Source organism: Mytilus edulis, chromosome 11, assembly GCF_963676685.1.
Source record: "Mytilus edulis chromosome 11, xbMytEdul2.2, whole genome shotgun sequence".
NCBI lineage: Eukaryota > Metazoa > Mollusca > Bivalvia > Mytilida > Mytilidae > Mytilus > Mytilus edulis.
In genome coordinates, this window is record NC_092354.1 from 53,579,707 (window position 1) to 53,600,780 (window position 21,074).

Consider the following 21,074-nt stretch of genomic DNA (forward strand, 5'->3'; position numbering starts at 1 on the left):
TTTAAAAATATTGACGCATCTGCACTAAGTACAACACAAAAACGAAAAAAAAACAAAACCCAAGGTATCGATCAAATAATTAACTCACATAAATTACATCATTTTTAAAGAAGGACACAAATAGTTTTATTTACTATGACAAACCGATAAGAAATGAATTATGATAAGCAAGGAATGAAATTAATGAAAAGTAGTGACAATATAATGTTTCTGAAATTTGTTCTTATATTGGCTAATATTAAAGACACAGAATTAATATCGGGTGATGACAAAAGGTACAAATACACACTGAAAACGGAACCATACACAAAGAAGAGCGTTTTGGTTGCTATAAAATTTGATAGTAGCGTTCACCTTTTTGCACTAAGAATTCCAAGAGGAGAAGTTGAAATCATATCTTCGTAAATTTTACGAACGCCATCATAAGTTGGTTGAGCGTTATGGGATATTCGTTTTACAGACGGATGCGGTCATTTCTGCAATCCCGCTCTCTTTTTACCCAATTGGACCTATATTGTGTTTTGAGTTCTATTGTGTCTGTTGGTCTTTTGCGTTTTCAGTTCAATTCCGATTTATAAAGTAGGTTAAATGTCACTTTGGTATCTTTTGCCTCTGTTATGTAATGTCAAGACGTCCGTTTCGGTCAAATAAATCAACACTGTCATATTAACCAAATAGTGTGAGATTTATTCCACTGTTGTTTGACTGAATTCCGTTAGTAAACATTTTATAATTGTTTTAGATGGTCCAAGGCGGGTAAGCTGTATACAAATTTAAACATGCTTAAAGGAACTTTTGCTACATTGAAAATACATTAAAAAAAACAATAAATACAACAGCAAATAAATGAAATTAGTGAAATTTATTCACAAATCCTTTGTGAGTCTTTCGATTTAATACATTTTAAATAATTTCTATTCATGAATTCAAAAATCATTTTGTATGTTCGATTTTCGAACGTTCTTATTTATACTTAATATATAGTTATCAAAGGTACAAGAATTATAATTCAATACACCAGACGTTTATAAAAATGACCATATAATTGATATTCATGTCAACACTGAAGTGCTGACTTCTGGGCTGGTGATAACCTCGGGGACGAAACGTCCACCAGCCGTGGCATCGACCCAGTGGTGTAAATAGTTATCAAAGGTACCAGGATTACAATTCAATACGCCAGACGCGCGTTTCGTCTACATAAGACTCACCAGTGACGCTCTGATCAAAATAGTTATAAAGCCAAACAAGTACAAAGTTGAGGAGCATTGAGGATCCAAAATTCCAAAAAGTTGTGCCAAATACGGCTAAGGCAATCTATTCCTGGGATAAGAAAATCCTTAGTTTTTCGAGAATTTCTAAGTTTTGCAACAGGAAATTTATAAAATTTTATCATTGACGTCTTTTCCATGAAAATTACGCAACACGTAAACACAAATGTAAGAATAACCATGATAAAACATTTGACACATTATCCAACTAAATATTATACTTAGATGCTTCGAACATTGACATTATTCTGTTTGCAAATTGCAAAGAACCACAATTCTTTATCAATTTTATTTCATTTACCTCAATGAAATTTAAAAACTTGACATGGAAACATAAGTATAAATAAATTTATTTCTAAACAATAAATACAACGTTTATATTATAAACCACAAGTCATATTATTACCAGAAGTATCGCTTCAAATTTCCGACGTTTTTGGAAAAAGTAGTTATAGATGAAACGCTTATCAAACATTACAAACCACACATTGACAAGCATGGTAACACTGCATGTATCCCACAATCGACAATTAATAATTAATTATTCAAAGTGATTTTAATACAACTAATAAAACAATAAGTTGATGACATTTAATGACTTAATGAATAAATTAAAGTAGTTAGTGATACATTGGGGTTTAAAAAGCAAGGTGAGAAATTTGGCTAGTTACACGGTGGTTGTCGTTTGTAACAGAGGTAGCAACATGAGGATTGGGATTATTTCGTCATGTTCGATAGCAAGCTTGTTATTGTTTACAGCTTGGATCGATATAGCAGAATCTCTATTCAATAATGCTTTAGTAAGTAAATTAATAATGTATATTGTAACAAAAAAGTAAAAATACAAAAATACTGAACTCCGAAGTGCCATTAAATTTGGACTTACAGTGTATAATATAATGATTACGCAAGTAAATCAATAATTTATAGTGTAACCAACATTTCAAATACCATTATATTTGGATTTGAAGTGTATATTCTGGCAATAACTTGTAATTTCTATGGTTTGGAATCAACTAGATATATAAAAAAAGAAGAAGTGGTATGACTGCCAATGAGACAACTCTCCACTAGAGAGTCTATTATGTTTCACAAATAATACTAAATGTATTGTATGTTTAAACGCACATTCCAATTTGTAAAGATACTGCTCAGCATTCGTAAACGCGTAATAAATTGATATACATGGTACTGAAAGTCTGTGATTTTTTCATTCATCTAATCAAAGAAAAAGTTCATTTAAATTATCAAAACTATCATTAAATTGGTATCCTTATCAAAGCCATTATAACATTGGTATTGTTGATGATGTCTTAAACCAATGACTAAGTATAGGCTTGTTCAATGGAAAAAGGAGAAAGAGAAATACTCTTTACAATACTTTTGCATGCATGTAGGACTCGGGAATTGTGATTGGGACGCTGAAGTTCGATGGTCTGGTTAAATGCGAAGATCTACGATAAAGTGCAATGGTTCTTTCGCTTATGTGCGACAATCTTTTACGCGTGATGGCTAGTTAATCTACAGATGTGAGATTATTAGTTAGATTTGTAACCGCTTAACGGCTTAACCTTAGTTAATGTCGATAAATTTGCATTCGTTAATTTCTATAAATGTCCTTAGTTTCAGTTACATACTTAATAAATAATGTTTTTTTCATTAATTCCTCGTTTACCACAGTATTATGAGACAAATCTGCATGTGGACCTGTGTGTATTAAGAAAATACCACGTTCAATCATACGCAAAAAAGAACCTTTTGTAGATTTCTAAAAAAAAACTTCCGTAACAGACTGTTAGCTTCCCAATCTCCACCAATCACTCTCATTTATGAACATCTTACAAACTGCTTACTAACTTAAAAACCCGCGAGAAAAAACAAATATACTAACAAACAAATTGACTTCTTCATCGACATAAAAAGCATTGAAAATACAGTTAAAGTAGTTCATCGCATTTCAGCGTTATCATCAACGAACTTTATCGTAGCTATCAAAATGAGAACATCACACTTCAACGATCGCACTTCAGCGCAATAAAAAAAAACGACATTCAGCGTCCGACTATCGTACATCAGATTCACTACTGTGATTCGGAGTTCAATCGCGGTTCAGAAGAGTCCTGCATGTATGTAATTATTTGAATATCATCATATTTATCTTAAGCATATATGACGTTTTCTAAGCAACATGCTCATATATATATCTTTAATATATATATATATATATATATATGTTAGAACAAACACATTCGTAGTAATAATATATTAACTAGAAAATTCCGTTTTAAGCGAAGTAACTTAAGTATGCGATCAATATCAAATGTACGGTATTTTCAATTCTTATATATTTCAATCAATATCATAATTAAGATACGTTTTCGCTAAATGGGAGGTAAGCCAATCTGATCTTTATTACACCGGCTTTAACAAGTGCATTACCATATTCGATATTTGTGTTTAGTATAATTTAATTTAAAATCATGTTACTTTGCCGGACGTAACTGTTCATATTTAATCAATAATGTCTGCCGATATGATTTGTTAATTGCATAATTTGATCCATCAGAAGATTTCTTTTTCATTAGATTACAATAACATGCCCTACATACTTTTAGCATTTATTAATATAAAAAGACATGCGGTTTCTTCAACTGATTGGGCACGTGATGATTAATCATATTGAACTTACAACAAAAACGTTTGTCACAATGATTAAGTCTTTTAGGTTTTGAAAATAATGAAATTTTCGAATGATATTTAATAAGAGTTAGAAAATTCAAAATTTCTATCATGTTATATGAGAGTCAACTTTCTACTACCCAGTTTTCGCATGCTAAAACTAAAACTATTGGTTATCATTTTGTTTGATAATCCTATACACATTTTCCCATATACCATTGTTTGAGTAAACAGAGGTTAATATTCAGTGACATACAGATAGACATCTTACGATGCTTGAATACATGATTATGGCTATCTTCATAGTGCCAAGCGCACAGACAGATGCCAGTTTATATCGTTCTTTTGATATAGAGAAGTCAAATCGACAACTTTGCGCTTTACATCCGACCAAAATACTTTGAGTGCAACGAAGACGTAGCGTCTATCGTCTTACAAAGGTTTTATATCTTAAAATATTGTTTTCCCTTATTATTTATTAACAGTGACCTAATTAACAATGATTAAAAAAAACCGAAGCAGTTTAAACAACACAACGGCGAAAAAGAAAACAACGTGAAATAAAACGTCAAGCAAACACTACACACAGACTTGAAATTGAAAAACAAAAAATCCCAAACTACTTAGAATTAACCCAAGCTATAAGCAAGGTTTGGCAGTTCTTATCTAGTGATTTTAAAAGCGTTTTTTTTATTAACTTCAACAGCCACTTAAAGAGAAATAAATGAAAATAACTGTAATAACTAATTTCTATGGTTATATTAACTTGTACTTATATTGTGTAAAGACCTGTACTGAGTTATAGTAACACATATGAAGTGTTTACAAAAAAAAGCCGTCCTCGCAAATAAGTTCTTCACCTGCAATAATTTAAAATAATCATAAGCTGTGAACAGATTTTACGACCACCACAAGTCACATAAAATCAGATCTTATTTTTGTAAGTCCGCTGAATTTTGCTTGAACTGTCTTTTCTGTATTGTTTCTTTTAACTTTTCTTTTTTTTTTTACACATTCTAGCATAAAGTTTTTGCAATGACAATACACTATTTGACAGATGAATATAATGTATATGTTTAATCTTTTCCGTATTTAGATTGCATAATGTTTTATACTCAGTGACAAGTACTTATTCTAAATACTGTTTATATCAGTCAACACTTACACTAGTTTAAGAGGGAGGACAAATTGCTAGGGTCGGAGTCAGAAGTGGCCTCTTACTGCCATCTATAGATTTTAGGCGTGGAATAGTCCCCCACACAAATGGAAAATGTACCTACCACTGTAAAACAGGATGTAACTGCGAACAACCACACCATGTACCCTTCCAGTCTTAGGCATAAGCCTTACTTTTAGGCGAATACACTTTCTAGCATAAGTATAAACAGTTTACAACTAAGGGGTTTCTTATCCTATGCATAGACTACCTTAGCCGTATTTGGCACAATGTTTTGGAATTTTGAATCCTCAATGCTCTTCAACTTTGTACTTGTTTGGCTTTATAAATAATTTGATATGAGCGTCATTGATGAGTCTTATGAAGACGAAACGCGAGTCTGACGTACTAAATTATCATCCTGGTACTTGATAACTATTTACACCTTAATCATGTTAATCTTTACCGTTGAACTCACGATCTGTCATATGCATATGTGCTAAAAATAATGCTATATGCGACGGGGTACATTTTCCAACACATGTGTTTTATGAGCACGACAATAACACACATCGAAATGTAAACAAATATATTCAATATTTTATCTAATTCGTCTTGTATATTTTCAGAATGTGCCAAAACCACAATACATTGAACGAAAAATCCGAATACCATTGCGTGGATATAGGATAAACAACAGCAGAAAAACTAATATAGTCAGTGCTAATATAGCTAATATTGACTCTACCATAGGATCACAAACTAACTCACAGTTTAATCCGTCCGTTGGTAAATCTCTTCCTACTTACAGGAAAGTATCTTATCCTAGTAATAATATTCTACAGCGTCTTAGAGAGGCACAAAAGAATGGTAATACAATACGATCAAAAGGAGGCCGATATCTAGTTCCTATTCTTCAATCAAAATTACATTCTACTGTTCAACAACATACTAATATTTTCGGACTACCTAAAGAGTTACAAAGTTTACAACAATTGCCGATAATTCATATACGTGAAATTAACACTCCGTCTATAATTAGATCAAAGGTGCCGAAAATTCACCATACTGTTGTACTTGCAAAAAATGCAAATGTCCTGTCTCATATAGGAAAACAGCATAATGGTCCAGCATACACTCCAAATTCTCAAGGAGCTAAACCGATTGGGCAAGGCAATCGACCAGCAAGTGGTGGAAACAAACCAGGTAACCAAGGTAGTAACCCTGGGCAAGGAGCCCAAAATAAACCGGCACAAGGATCACCCAAAAGCTTGCAGAATTTTGTGAAAGATGTTATGGTTAATAGTGGCAATACGTTACAAGTTAATAAAGATACAGGCAACACAAAAGTAAATAGTACAATACATAAAACAGATGTTAAAAATAATATTAACAACATTCATATTACAAACTATTACTCTGGCGCAGGTAATGCAACTTCGCAAGGTGGTGCTAAACCTTTAGGCCGAAGAAGACAACCAAATGCACAAGGACATCTACCTCAAGGTCAGATGCCCGGTGGTCAACAATATCAACCAGGTGGTGGACAAGGTCAGCAGCCTGGGGGTGGACACGGACATGGGCAACAACCTGGTGGCGGACACGGACATGGGCAACAGCCTGGTGGTGGACACGGACATGGGCAACAGCCTGGTGGCGGACACGGACATGGGCAACAGCCTGGTGGCAGACACGGACATGGACAACAGCCTGGTGGCGGACAGGGACAATATCCTGGTGGCGGACAGGGACAATATCCTGGTGGAGGACATGGGCAGCAGCCTGGTGGTGGACACGGACAACAACCCGGTCAAAGAAACCCCCAAACTACGGCGTCTCCCGGAACCCAAATTCATCTAAATGTAGTGAATAACATGCCGGTGAGCAATGCAGTATCGAATAAAAATCATCGAGCAGAGTTTAGTCCATCTAGTGTTGGTATGAATCCAAAATTTGCTACTGGTTTCCATGGTACAAATAATGGTCACAAAAACAATGCTTCCCAGAATCCTGGACCTATTACACTTGGAGCAGGGAGCAACAGTCAAGGACCTAAACCAGGAATGAGACAGCCAGGTGGTAATCCGGCATATCCAGGAGGTGCACTGCCTCTTGGACGAAGCCGACCAGGCCAAGGAGGTGCACTGCCAATGGGACGAAACCGACCTGGACAGGGAGGTGCATTGCCAAGTGGAAGAAGCCGACCTGGACAAGGAGGACGCCCTGGAATGGGAAATCCGCCGGGTGGTAACCCGATGTATCCAGGAGGTGCTCTGCCTAGTGGAAGAAACAGACCAGGAATGGGTGGTTCTCCTTTTTTGGGAGGTACTCTACCTGGTAGTATAAACCCACCAGGCCTTGCTTCTAGGTATCCTGGAAGTCCACTTCCGAGCAGAAGAAATCGTGGACCTCAACAAGGTAACCAGCCTAGAAGCATGCCATATCCATTCAATGGACAGATGTTTAGAAATACACCATCACAAACAAATGCTGCACCAGGGCCTGGTCCTCAAGGGAACCCTATGGGAGGTCAACCAGGAATGCCTGGAGGTGGACATGGACAGCAGCCTGGTGGAGGACATGGACAACAACCTGGAGGTGGACAAGGGCAACAGCCTGGTGGTGGACATGGACAACAGCCTGGTGGTGGACCTGGGCAACAGGCTGCAGGTGGACATGGACAACAGCCTGGTGGTGGACCTGGGCAACAGCCTGGAGGTGGACATGGACAACAGCCTGGTGGTGGACATGGACAACAGCCCGGGGGTAGACGTGGACAACAGCCCGGTGGTGGACATGGACAACAGCCCGGTGGAGGACATGGACAACAGCCTGGCGGTGGACATGGGCAACAACCTGGAAGTGGACATAGACAACAGCCTGGAGGCGGACATGGGAATCAACCTGGTGGTGGACAAGGGCGACAACCTGGAGGTGGACATGGACAACAACCTGGTGGTGGACACGGTCAACAGCCTGGTGGTGGACATGGACAACAACCTGGAGGTGGACATGGACAACAGCCTGCAGGTGGGCATGGAAATCAACCCGGACAGGGACCATCTAATCAAGGACAGCAACCACAAGGTAATCCTCCACCACCAGCAGTTACTATTCATATCCATAACAGCGGTAATCAACCAGGGGGACAACAAAGACAACCCGGTGGTGGACCTGGGCAGCAGCCTGGTGGTGGACATGGGCAACAACCGGGTGGAAATCCAGCTTATCAAGGAGGTGCATTGCCAATTGGAAGAAACAGACCAGGACAGGGAGGTCAACAAACTGGTGGTGGACATGGACAACAACCTGGTGGCGGACATGGACAACAACCTGGAGGTGGACAAGGGCAACAGCCTGGTGGACACGGACAACAACCTGGTGGTGGACATGGTCAGCAACCTGGTGGTGGACACGGACAACAACCTGGTGGTGGACATGGTCAGCAACCTGGTGGTGGACACGGACAACAACCTGGTGGTGGACACGGACAACAACCTGGTGGTGGACATGGTCAGCAACCTGGTGGTGGACACGGTCAACAACCTGGTGGTGGACGAGGACAACAACCTGGTGGTGGACACGGACGGCAACCTGGTGGTGGACACGGTCAACAACCTGGCGGTGGACACAGACAACAACCTGGTGGTGGACACGGTCAACAACCCGGTGGCGGACATGGACAACAACCTGGTGGCGGACACGGACAGCAACCTGGTGGTGGACACGGACAACAACCTGGCGGTGGACACGGACAACCTGGTGGTGGACACGGACAACAACCTGGTGGTAGACATGGTCAGCAGCCTGGCGGTGGACACGGACAGCAACCTGGCGGTGGACACAGACAACAACCTGGTGGTGGACATGGGCAACAGCCTGGTGGACACGGACAACAGCCTGGTGGAGGACATGGACAACAACCCGGTGGTGGACACGGACAGCAACCTGGTGGCGGACATGGGCAACAACCTAGTTTCAATCCGGCGTATCCAGGACAGGGAGGTGCAATGCCTGGTGGTGGACATGGACAACCTGGTGGTGGACACGGACAACCTGGTGGTGGACCTGGACAACAGCCTGGTGGTGGACACGGACAGCAGCCAGGAGGTGGACATGGACCACAACCTGGTGGTGGACACGGGCAACAGCCTGGTGGAAATCCGGTGTATCCAGGAGGTGCACTACCTATGGGAAGAAACAGACCAGGACAAGGAGGTGCAACGCCTGGTGGTGGACAGGGACAACAACCTGGAGGCGGACCAGGGCAACAACCTGGAGGTGGACCAGGGCAACAGCCTGGTGGTGCACAACCAAAACCCCCAAATGGAAACGTACTAATTCATTTAACTATTAATTCTGTTGGAAGTGGCCCGAAACCCGGTGGTCCGGGAGCTACTCCAGGAGGCCAAGGAGCTGTTTTACCAGGGAGTAGAACAAGACAACCTGGTGGTCATGGCGCTGCATTACCAGGAGGTCAAATTGGACACGGAGCAGGTATGGGAGGACAAGGACATGGTGGTCAACAACCAGGAATGGGAGGTCAAGGACATGGTGGTCAACAACCAGGTGCAGGAGGACATGGACACGGTGGTCAACAACCGGGAATGGGAGGGCAAGGACATGGTGGTCAACAACCAGGTATGGGAGGTCCAGGACACGGTGGTCAACAACCTGGTATTGGAGGTCAAGGACACGGTGGTCAACAACCAGGGGCTGGGGGTCTTGGACATGGTGGTCAACAACCAGGTGCAGGAGGACATGGACATGGTGGTCAACAACCAGGTGCAGGAGGACATGGACATGGTGGTCAACAACCAGGTGCTGGAGGACAAGGACATGGTAGTCAACAACCAGGTGCAGGAGGACATGGACACGGTGGTCAACAACCGGGAATGGGAGGACAAGGACATGGTGGTCAACAACCAGGTATGGGAGGTCAAGGACATGGTGGTCAACAACCAGGAATGGGAGGTCAAGGACATGGTGGTCAACAACCAGGAATGGGAGGTCAAGGACACGGTGGTCAACAACCAGGGATGGGAGGTCAAGGACACGGTGGTCAACAACCTGGATTGGGAGGTCAAGGTCACGGAGGTCCTCAACCAGGTATGGGAGGTCAAGGACATGGTGGTCAGCAGCCAGGTGTCGGAGGCCAAGGACACGGAGGTCAACAACCTGGTATGGGCGGTCAAGGACACGCTGGTCAACAACCAGGTTTGGGAGGTCAAGGTGGTCAACAACCTGGGCGTGGAGGCCAAGGACACGGGGCAGGTCAACCTGGACAGCAGGGACCCGGCGGTCAGGGAACACCTACAGGACTTGGTTCATTCCTTTCACAAGGAAACATGTCTCCTGGACAAGGATTTCAGCTATTGGGCGTGTCCAATCCAAACACTCAGGGAATACCGCCACCTCCTCCAAATGCACCTACTAACACTCAACAATTGTTAAATAATTTAAAAATATCTCATCGACAATTATTAGATTTAATGCAACGTAATCCTGGTGGCCCAAGCCAACATGGTATGGGAAATGCAGCACAACAAACACCTGGTCATATGGTGAAGTGGAACCCTCCAGCAGGCGGTCGTATATAAGCCATCATCATTTGTGTAAGGAGTTGTCTTGAACTGGTCAAGTATATGACGGAATAAAGAATATAAAGTTAACGTCTTTCTAGTGGTTTAGACGATGCTTCAGTTGGGAAAATGAATGAACTGGTTTTAAAAATACTTTGATAATTTTGGCTCAAACATGTCTTTCCAGTGGACTGACACACCATTTAGATATATTTATTTTATTCTTTTCAACTTACCAATGTCTTTCGTGAACATTTAATCATTTTTTCATGTTTGTTTCATGTTTTTGTTCAGATTATTTTAGGTATCATATTAATTTGTGTAAAACAACTAATTGAAAAGTAATCAATTTGCATCGTCTACATATCCGTCTTTTATACGGTTCATTAGGCCGATAAGCATGCTTGTGCTGTTCGTGAAATGTCAGATGGTCATACAATTGGTATTGCATTTGATGGGAGAAGTGTGTTAACATCTTGTTTCAGATAAGGGTGTACATGTTTAGCTGAGTTGCACATTTTCTTGTTTGTTCCAAAACCTTTTCTAATATTACTTCATATTACTTATACTTAAACTTTCGAATATGGTTAGACAGAAAAAAAGCAATCATAAAATCAATGTAAAAATATTGCAGATATATAACATAATTTTTAACCTTTTTCGAAAGCATTTGTTTTTCTATAGGGTATTTAGTATTTTGATAATCATTAGGTGAATATATTCTCATTCAAAATGCAATGACTTGTTTTGTACTGATTTTTGTATGGTTGGTTTGTGTTCTGATTGTAAGTTATGTGATCAATATTTTTGAATATAATACATGTATTGGAATTTCACACAGGAATTGTGAACCACTTTTTTTTCGTTCATTTTCCTTTCGTTTGGTGTCGTGTGTTTAATATTCGCCTAATTAATTACTATGTACTTTGATATAGGCATTTATCATTAGATATATACGTCAACTGAAACAACCAAAATTATCAAGCCGTTTTTTATTTCCATATATAGTCATTAAACATGTTAAACATTATAACCAAGAGGCCAGTAGATTTTTCGGATGATTTATTAATGATTGCCAGAAGTCACAATTTTCATAAAATAGTTATTGAAACCACGCGTTCAGGGGTTTATTCGGATGATGTTTGATGATTGCTAGAAGTCTTAATGAACTTTAATTTTAATTAATAAGATTTGCATATAGCAAAAAGATTTTTTTTAATTAACTTTTGATAAATGCCTATCAAACAAAGAAATCCATTGTTGTCCCTTTGCCTTCGGTAATAAGAGAATGTATATAAGTTATTAAAGCTAATTACTGACAAATCGAGACTGGTGAAATTTAATTTCATCGTATTGGAATTTTTCATTAAGAATTATATATGTTTTTGACATATCTGTGAAGTTAATATCGAACAGGTGTCACGTAAAATCATGTGATATATATTTCAATCTAATAATTTTGAATTGCAGATTTTAATTGAAACGGAAGTTGATAATTAATTCAAATGTCTCATGTATATATTTGTATTATTTTTTATTTAATTAGATATGGGGAAACTGTAATTTATTAAATCATCGATCACTAGCAATTTTAAAAGAAATTGGATTTTCACTAAATTGATAAACTAGTTCAATAAAGCCTTTTTCGGAATATTAAATGAAATAGTTCTTTGCATTACTTCTCAATTATACGAAAATATTTTGAATATTAAGTATGAAAACACATTTCTTAAAAAAATAAAAATATTAATATAAATGTTTATTGTATATATGTTTTTCATCAATTTAACCTCATATGTTTGCATATTTCTGTGATCCATCGAACATTTTTTCTTGCATAAGTGATACATTTTTTATTGCTTTTCTTGTTCTGCAGATTTCATATTTGCATTTTTTTTCACTAGTATGCATTGTACATATTTATTATTGTAAATATCAGATTAGGTAGTTTTGTTTTGTATTCGGATATAACGTGTACTAGCATACACTAATCTTTCAAATAGTATTAGAAAAGCAAAGATCAACCCTTTTTAGATATAGTTTAAATATGTTTATTTATATTAAGAATTTTGACATGATTAAATTTGTTTATTTGTATTTTGTCATTCAGTCATTCATTCTCCCACTGAAGTGTCGACGATGAATTTATTAATCCTTTAAAATAAGGTATTAAACAAAACTGAAAATAAACATTAAGTTTAGAAAACCTGTATTACTTTTTACCGCTTTATTTCATGGTGTTTGTTAGATATTTTTTTTAATCTGATGTTACTACAATTTTTTTCTTCATAGTTGATTTTTTCATATTCAACCTAAAATTTAAGATTTAAAGGCATATTGTGCATTTAAATTACCTTGTTAAATAAAATGCATGCATGGGCCAATTATGATATGTTAGTGTATTCAGGTATAGACTAAGTTAACTTAAATTGTCTTCGTCCATGCCTGCATGGAATAAGTTTAGTTCTCAAGATTCATGTTAACACAATATGAAAACGTTCATCCATACTATCAAGTGTTTGTAATTTATTTAATAAGGTAAGTTATAATGCACAATATGCCTTTAACTCATAATTTTAAGGTTGAATATGAACAAATTAACTTAGAAAAAAAATAATAGTAACATCAATCAAAACAGCAATTTATCTAACATCATGAAATAAAGCGATAAGGAGTAATACATGATTTCTAAACTTGTTGATTTCCATTTTTTTAAATACCTTGTTTTAATATGATTAGGAATTGACATGGCTGATATTAAACGAAAGTCAGTCATTCATTTCAGAAAAGGGAAACGTAGAAGTCAAATTTTGATGATATTTTATTAAAATTCATAAATTCTTATATAGATATAAGGAGAGAGGTGGTATGTGTGCCAATGAGACAACGCTCTATCAAAGACACAAGTTTTAAATGTAAACCATTATAAGGTCAACGTACGATGCCCTTTAAAAAAATAATCCGAAATATGATTTGTTTTATTTATGCATTTGACCGACTATAAGAGATTCCAAGAAAGAAATTTCACTATGGTTTCTTAGATAAAAAAATCCATTTGGAAGCTGTAGATGGAGTACAATTGGTACCATTTATGTTAATGCGAACACCATTGTGATTTGTTCAAACGTTGTGAAATATCGTTATAGCAGAACACAATACTCATTTTTTTCTGCAATTCTATTTGTTCCGAATGTTTACTTATTACAAATAGTGCAATTGGTGTAAATATTGGAACTATACCTGGTGCATGAACTATTTTCTATGGTGTTTGTAATTGGCATTTTGTTGTCCCCTTTGGTCACTGTTTTGTTCTTTTATACCTCCTTAATAACATTCCCACAGCAAATAACACATGTAGACCATTAAACATGTAAATTTGAACTAATGTTGAAGTTAAATCATCTCACATATTGACTGTGAATAATACGGGATACTAAATTTGTGTTGAACTAAATGAATATCTTCTCAAATTTCGTCGTCCATATATTTATATGTTAACAAAATATTGTGTTGCCATGGCCAATGGAAGCAATACTTGACACAATTCCTGATTTATTTATAAGGGTTTTCAATTTCCACATGTTTCTGCCGCGAAATAACTATTTTGCTACTGCAACAACTACCTTATGAATAAAACATAAAAGGTTAATCATGTCTATGGGTACCTCTATTAAGAAGTTTCAGATATTATATGTATATATATATATATCTTTTACGTAGTCACACATGAGTTTTCAGATGGTCGGGTTTTGACCCTTTCAATTTGAAATGCAATGATCCGTTGCCAATAGTTCTTGCCGATTATTAAGTATTTAATTTCATTGCATAGCAATATAATATTTCCCACAGAAAATAACAAAAAGTTAGCATGCAATAAATTATAATATTGCACTAGTGCAATAAATCTTCAAAATGCATAACGTCATCAACGAAAAAATCTTGGTTCAAACCAATTTTTACTTTCAAATATTATTTTGCTATACAATAAAAGGGTTATTGCATGAATATTGGCATGATTGGGGAATATTGTCACTCGTAGAACATATATGTCACTCGCAAGCTCGAGCAATATAAAATTCTACGCTGGACAATATTCCCCAATATTCATGCAATAACTCTATAGTATTACAAATGGAAGGTTAATAAATCTATAACATCTGTACAAGTCGACTAACCTGACATAATAACGGCCTAAGGATAAAGGTCATCTGTCTTAATTGGACTGGTGTGTCCACTTTTCTATTCGTACACATACAAATAATATTCGTGATTGTGTAAATACAGAGGTATACAATAAGTATCCGTTCCGAAAGACACAATAAAACAACAGTCACCAACCAAACCCAGAGAAACACGATCCATATCTACAACATATCGGATATTATCAGAAGGAAACATTAAAAAAACTTATTTCGAAACAATTCTATACCTCAAAGGAAAAATATATGTTCAATACGATTTAAGTTTCCATGAAATTTTATAACTTAAACACAAAAACCGAGCCACCATATTTTCAAATCTCGTAGATATTTGAAAAATATTTACATTTGTACTTAAAAGGAAAAAAAGAAACCACGTGGATATTGTGTATATTTCATATCAGGTTAGCAGGCAGGGGTTATTTCACTACACGGTTAGTAGTGATGTTACTTCCAATTTTCAAAACAACACGATGTTGCGGGAAATCTAAAAGGTTTTAAATAAACGAAGAATTCAAAATGAACTATTGAAATAAATTCATAAAACACATTTAAAGCTTACAAGTTGTAAGTGTTGGCATTTTTTATTATGTTGACGAATGGATGTAGGTTCTTAATACTAAGCATTAAAGACTTCATCATTTTCATAGGCACTAGTCTATAAACCACATGTTAAGATAGTCGGTAAGATATTGTCTCCATGTCTTTTGAATATAACCTTTGTTTTATAAAACATTCAAAGCAACATGTACAGATACAATATTCGTAACGATCGTAAACATTTGATTGACACGTAGTCAGTCTCTTCATACAATCTCAAGGAAAACAATTAATTGAATAAATGAATGTGCAAAGAGGGATAACCAAAGCATTGTCTATTATCAAAATAAGCAGTATTTACTATTTCATCTCTGTATTAGATTATTGACAAAAAATAACAATAACAAAAAAAGTTCTTCAAATAATTTTACATGATTTCTATGACTAGAAAGATTATATCAAAGGGAACATGTATACTTCGTTTCAAGTTGATTGGACTTCAACTTCATCATAAACTACTTTGACCAAAATTATAACCTGAAGCGGGATAGACGGACGAACGAACGAACAAACGAACGCACAGACCAGAACACATAATGCCCCTCTACTATCGTAGGTGGGTCTTACAAATTCATTCAATCAATATATGCTATATATATATTTAATGAAAACTACCATTGTAACGTGAAAAGTACATATATAAATTTCAGTAAAATAAAAAACATAACTCCATTATAATTCAACACAAACAAATTGTTAAGTATCTTTTCTGTTTGGTTTATTTTTTCATTTTATAGAATAACAACTAATCCATATGTACCAAGTTGACTTATTGCAAATAATTAGTATTGACAAACGATTATCACTAAAATAAAAGCATATGGTATCTCTTCTACACTCAAAAAGAAATAAGGCAGTTTTTCATTAATATCAATCACATTGTATTTAAATCAATCTTTCCCCCTCGAGCTGTATTGCTAGTCCAGTCAAACAAAGTTTGAACTACAAACAAATTGCAACAGAAAATGTTTTAGTTTTCTAATCTATAGCATAAAGCCCCAAATTAACACAGAAGAAATTCCAATAAAATCTAACTTGAGAAAAACTGAAATTTTGCATTTTTAATTTCTTATGAAAATTTACATTGGAAAGGGAGATTTCTCCCGCAAAATGAGTCTTTTTTTGTAAGTTTTTTTGGTTAATTGTCTTACATGTCATGTGAAATATGAAAGTTTGATGGGGTAATAAGTTCGTTTTTGACTATATAATATAATTTTCTTCTCATGAAATGGACAAAACCGAAGTGTTTTATTTTTTTGCACATGTTTCATTACAGAAAATTGCAAATTTATGGCTTTGTGACCATTTTGAAAAAAAATTATTTGAATATTTGGTATTGTTTATACAATGTATCTGTAAATTATATTTGTTCAGCATCTACTTTATGTAAAGAAACTTTAAACCACAAAAAAAAAGAAATATATGCTTATTCAGTTTTATTCAATTCTTGACATGCTAAAAAATCTAATAAATGGTCAACTAATGAATTATGAAATCTAGGCTGTAGCTTGATAACAGATATGAACACTTCTTTAGAGTTGTTTATTATACTCTTAAGACGGCTAAAATATCAGGAATCAATACATTATGTTGAATAGAAGCGGTTAAGTTATAATTTTGTATCAATATTTATTGATATTTCTGTCTTTTTTACAGAGTTATTTCCCTTTTCAATGCAAATCTCCTTAGGAATTTTAAAATCATGATTTTTTCTATTTTTCCTAAAGTTAGATTTTATGGGACTTTTTTCTGTGTATATATAGAATATAATGCTAAAGATTAAAACTTTAAAATCTTCTGTTGCAATTACTTCAAGGTTATGTTCAAATTTATGCAATATTTACTGGAATTTAAGGAATGTATCTCCCTCATGCAAAGGTCTGATTCCTTTCACGGATTTGGCTTTACTTTTTGGACTTTTTGCATTATAGCTCTTCATCTTTTATATAAGCTTTGGATTTCAAAAATGTTGGCCACGAGCATCACTGAAGAGACATGTATTGTCGAAATGCGCATCTGGTGCAAGAAAATTGGTACCGTTCATTTTATTACTACCACTGGGTCGATGCCTCTGCTGGTGGACTATTAGTCCCCGAGGGTATCACCAGCCCAGTAGCCAGTACTTCGGTACTGGCATGAAAATAAGGATTTTTTTTGTTATTAAAATTTGCTATTACAAAATATTAGAAATCATCTAAAATTAAGGAATGTATCTCCCTCATGCAAAGCTCTGATTCCTTTCACGGATTTGGCTTTACTTTTTGGACCTGTTGCATTATAGCTCTTCATTTTTTATATAAGCTTTGTATTTCAAAAATGTTGGCCACGAGCATCACTGAAGAGACATGTATTGTCGAAATGCGCATCTGGTGCAAGAAAATTGGTACCGTTCATGTTATTACTACCACTGTGTCGATGCCTCTGCTGGTGGACTATTAGTCCCCGAGGGTATCACCAGCCCAGTAGCCAGTACTTCGGTACTGGCATGAAAATACGGATTTTGTTTGTTATTAAAATTTGCTGTTACAAAATATTAGAAATCATCTTAAATTAAGGAATGTATCTCCCTCATGCAAAGCTCTGATTCCTTTCACGGATTTGGCTTTACTTTTTGGACCTTTTGCATTATAGCTCTTCATCTTTTATATAAGCTTTGGATTTCAAAAATGTTGGCCACGAGCATCACTGAAGAAACATGTATTGTCGAAATGCGCATCTGGTGCCGTTCATTTTATTACTGGACTATGCAGGATTCTAATGTAGATGGCAGTTTAATGAATCTTAAAATGTTGATCGTAGATACAAGGATTGCAATTTTGTATTTGCACCAAAGGCACGTTTCTCCTACAAATGCCTCGAAGAAGAAAAAGCTTAGAGGACCAACAATTCTATAAAGTTTTGACAAATACAGCCCAGGTAATCTATTCCTGAGGTATTAAAAAGATGCTGAATTAGTAAACATGATTGAATGACTTCTTGAAGGGGTTATTAGTCTTATATGACAGTGATCTGTTTACGACCTTTTCAATTAGATATTGCCTTCAATGTATAAATAACCACTTATTAAAGCTCAGTAGCCAAAAAAAAAAAAACCCCAACAAAAACATTAACTAAAAAGATAGTACATATTTCGAACAAGATGGCGTGTACGCAGAGCTGTTATTTTGTACAAAAAACTGTTTGGGTAATTTTGACAACATGTTGGATATCAAATAAAATATTTAGGAATTCGGATCACTGTAGATCCCCAGTTTAAATTTGCTTTGAATGTTAAAATATTTATACGAAAGGATGATATAGAGGTATATTTGACCTGTTGCTGAGATTATCAATACACTTTATTGAAACTATAGCTGCTTAAGGGTTTCAATCTGATTTTGATATGAAAGCATCAGTAACAGGGCTGTTTAGTTGCCTTCCGTGTTTGGTTTGCTGTGCATATATATAGTCTCAATGGTGGATACCCCGTATCTTTTGGTTTTTATTATTAATGCTTGAAATTACCTAAATTGACATAAAACGAAATATCTCGATGGATAAGTTCTTTTAAACCTCGAAAGACAATTGATTAAAATTGAGAATGGAAATGGGGAATGTGCCAAAGAGACAACAACCCGACCATAGAAAAAAAACAAAAAAACAGCAGAAGGTCACCAACAGGTCTTTAATGTAGCGAGAAATTCCCGCACCCGGAGGCGTCCGTCAACTGGCCCCTAAACAAATATATACTAGTTCAGTGATAATGAACGCCATACTAATTTCCAAATTGTACACACGAAACTTAAATTAAAATAATACAAGACTAACAAAGGCCAGAGACTCCTGACTTGGGACAGGCGCAAAACTGTGGCGGGGTTAAACAAGTTTGTGAGATCTCAACCCTCCCCCTATACCTCTATCCAATGTAGAAAAGTAAACGCATAACAATACGCACATTAAAATTCAGTTCAAGAGTCTGATGTCAGAAGATGTAACCAAAGAAAATAAACAAAATGACAATAATACATAAATAACAACAGACTACTAGCAGTTAACTGACATGCCAGCTCCAGACTTCAATTAAACTGACTGAAAGATTATGATTTCATCATATGAACATCAGGCACAATCCTTCCCGTTAGGGGTTTAATATCATACCATCATAACATATATGAGAAGAATATAACCCGTGTCATGACAACTGGTTTTTGAATAAATGTGTTTAGTTCTGATGCAGAGACCCTATAAGTGAACCAATATTAACGCCAAAATATGCAATCTTTAATGACCTGACAACAGTATCGTAACTATATCCCTTCTTAATAAGTCTATTCAAAGGGTTTGTTAGTTTTTGAGGTGAATACTGACACATTTGTGCTTTATAAAGAATATTTTCATAAAAAATTGGATGTGAAATACCTGGACGTATAAGAAGTCTGCATGTTGAGCTATATTTACGAATGATGCCTTATACCGATGATAAAATTTAGTAAATGTTTTGACTAGTTTGTGATATCTAAAACCCTAGTGTAATAATTTTCCAGTAATACATAAATTTCTCTCGTTAAAATCTAAAACATTGTTACATACACGAGCGAATCGTACAAGTTGAGATATATAAACACCGTAAGATGGTGACAAGGAAACGTCACCATCTAAAAATGGATAATTAACGATAGGAAATGAAAAATCATCTCTTTTATCATAAATTTTAGTATTCAGCTTTCCGTTAGTGATATAGATATCAATATCGAGGAAAGGGCAGTGGTCATTGTTAGTATTAGTTTTATTTAAAGTAAGTTCAACAGGATAAATTTCTTTAATATACATACTGAAGTCGTCATTATTGAGAGCCAAAATATCATCCAAATATCTAAAAGTATTATTAAATTTGTTTATCAGATGTTGTCTCGATGGGTCTTTGCTTATTTTTGTCATAAATTGTAACTCATAGCAATACAAGAACAGGTCCGCAATAAGTGGTGCACAGTTAGTCCCCATTGGAATTCCGATAATCTGACGATATACGGAATCCCCAAAGCGAACAAAAATGTTATCTAGTAAAATTTAAGGGCATATATAGTATCAAAGCATGTCCAATTGACATAGTTTTTTTGTTTATTGCTACTAAAAAATGGCCTAAAAGAGTTTGAACATATATATATTCACATTCTGACTTTTTAAATGCCCATTTAATTAGGTGTGTGAATTTTTTCTTAATGAGAATGTGAGGCAATGTGGTATACAGGGTAGAAAAATCAAAACTTTGAACAGATTTAAAATCACCAATATAAGCAAGCAATTTATCAAGTACTTCCAACGAGTTCTTGACACTCAAAAAGTAATTAATTCCACTATTTTCGAAGGCCTTATTTGAACAATTTATTATCAGGTTTTTAATTGTACCAAGTGTGCTGGAAAGAATAATAGACAATTTAGTAGTAGAACAATGGCTTGAAGACGAAATAAATCTATATTTGTAAGGTGTTTTGTGTAGCTTCGGAAGCCAGTACATAGTTGGGACTTTCATTGTATTTGGCTCTGCTTGTAAAGCGGTAGCTAAAAGTTTATGTTTGTTACAGATGTCGTTTTCTGAAAATGGAGTCAG

At 35.9% G+C, this 21,074-nt stretch overlaps 1 protein-coding gene across 3 annotated transcripts; it reads left to right on the forward strand.

Annotated features, from left to right (window-relative positions):
* Window positions 1–1,930: 1,930 nt before the first annotated feature.
* Window positions 1,931–12,785, forward strand: LOC139495814 (collagen alpha-1(III) chain-like). 3 transcript variants are annotated; one of them, XM_071284192.1, is made up of 4 exons: window positions 1,931–2,071; window positions 5,736–9,828; window positions 9,865–9,898; window positions 10,013–12,785. In XM_071284192.1, the coding sequence occupies exons 1-4, from the start codon at window positions 1,976–1,978 to the stop codon at window positions 10,704–10,706; spliced, it is 4,917 nt and encodes a 1,638-aa protein (XP_071140293.1). In that variant the 5' UTR covers window positions 1,931–1,975; the 3' UTR covers window positions 10,707–12,785. The 3 variants fall into 3 exon arrangements, with proteins under 3 accessions (XP_071140293.1, XP_071140292.1, XP_071140291.1); XM_071284191.1 differs by having other exon boundaries at window positions 9,865–12,785; XM_071284190.1 differs by having other exon boundaries at window positions 5,736–12,785.
* The last annotated feature ends 8,289 nt before the right edge of the window (window positions 12,786–21,074 follow it).

Bases quoted from the DNA above. Each gene is read 5' to 3' on its own strand.
- LOC139495814 (XM_071284190.1), top strand. From the start codon at position 1,976: ATGAGGATTGGGATTATTTCGTCATGTTCGATAGCAAGCTTGTTATTG. The intron at 2,072-5,735 runs GTAAGTAAATTA...GTATATTTTCAG, and splicing joins CTCTATTCAATAATGCTTTA to AATGTGCCAAAACCACAATA.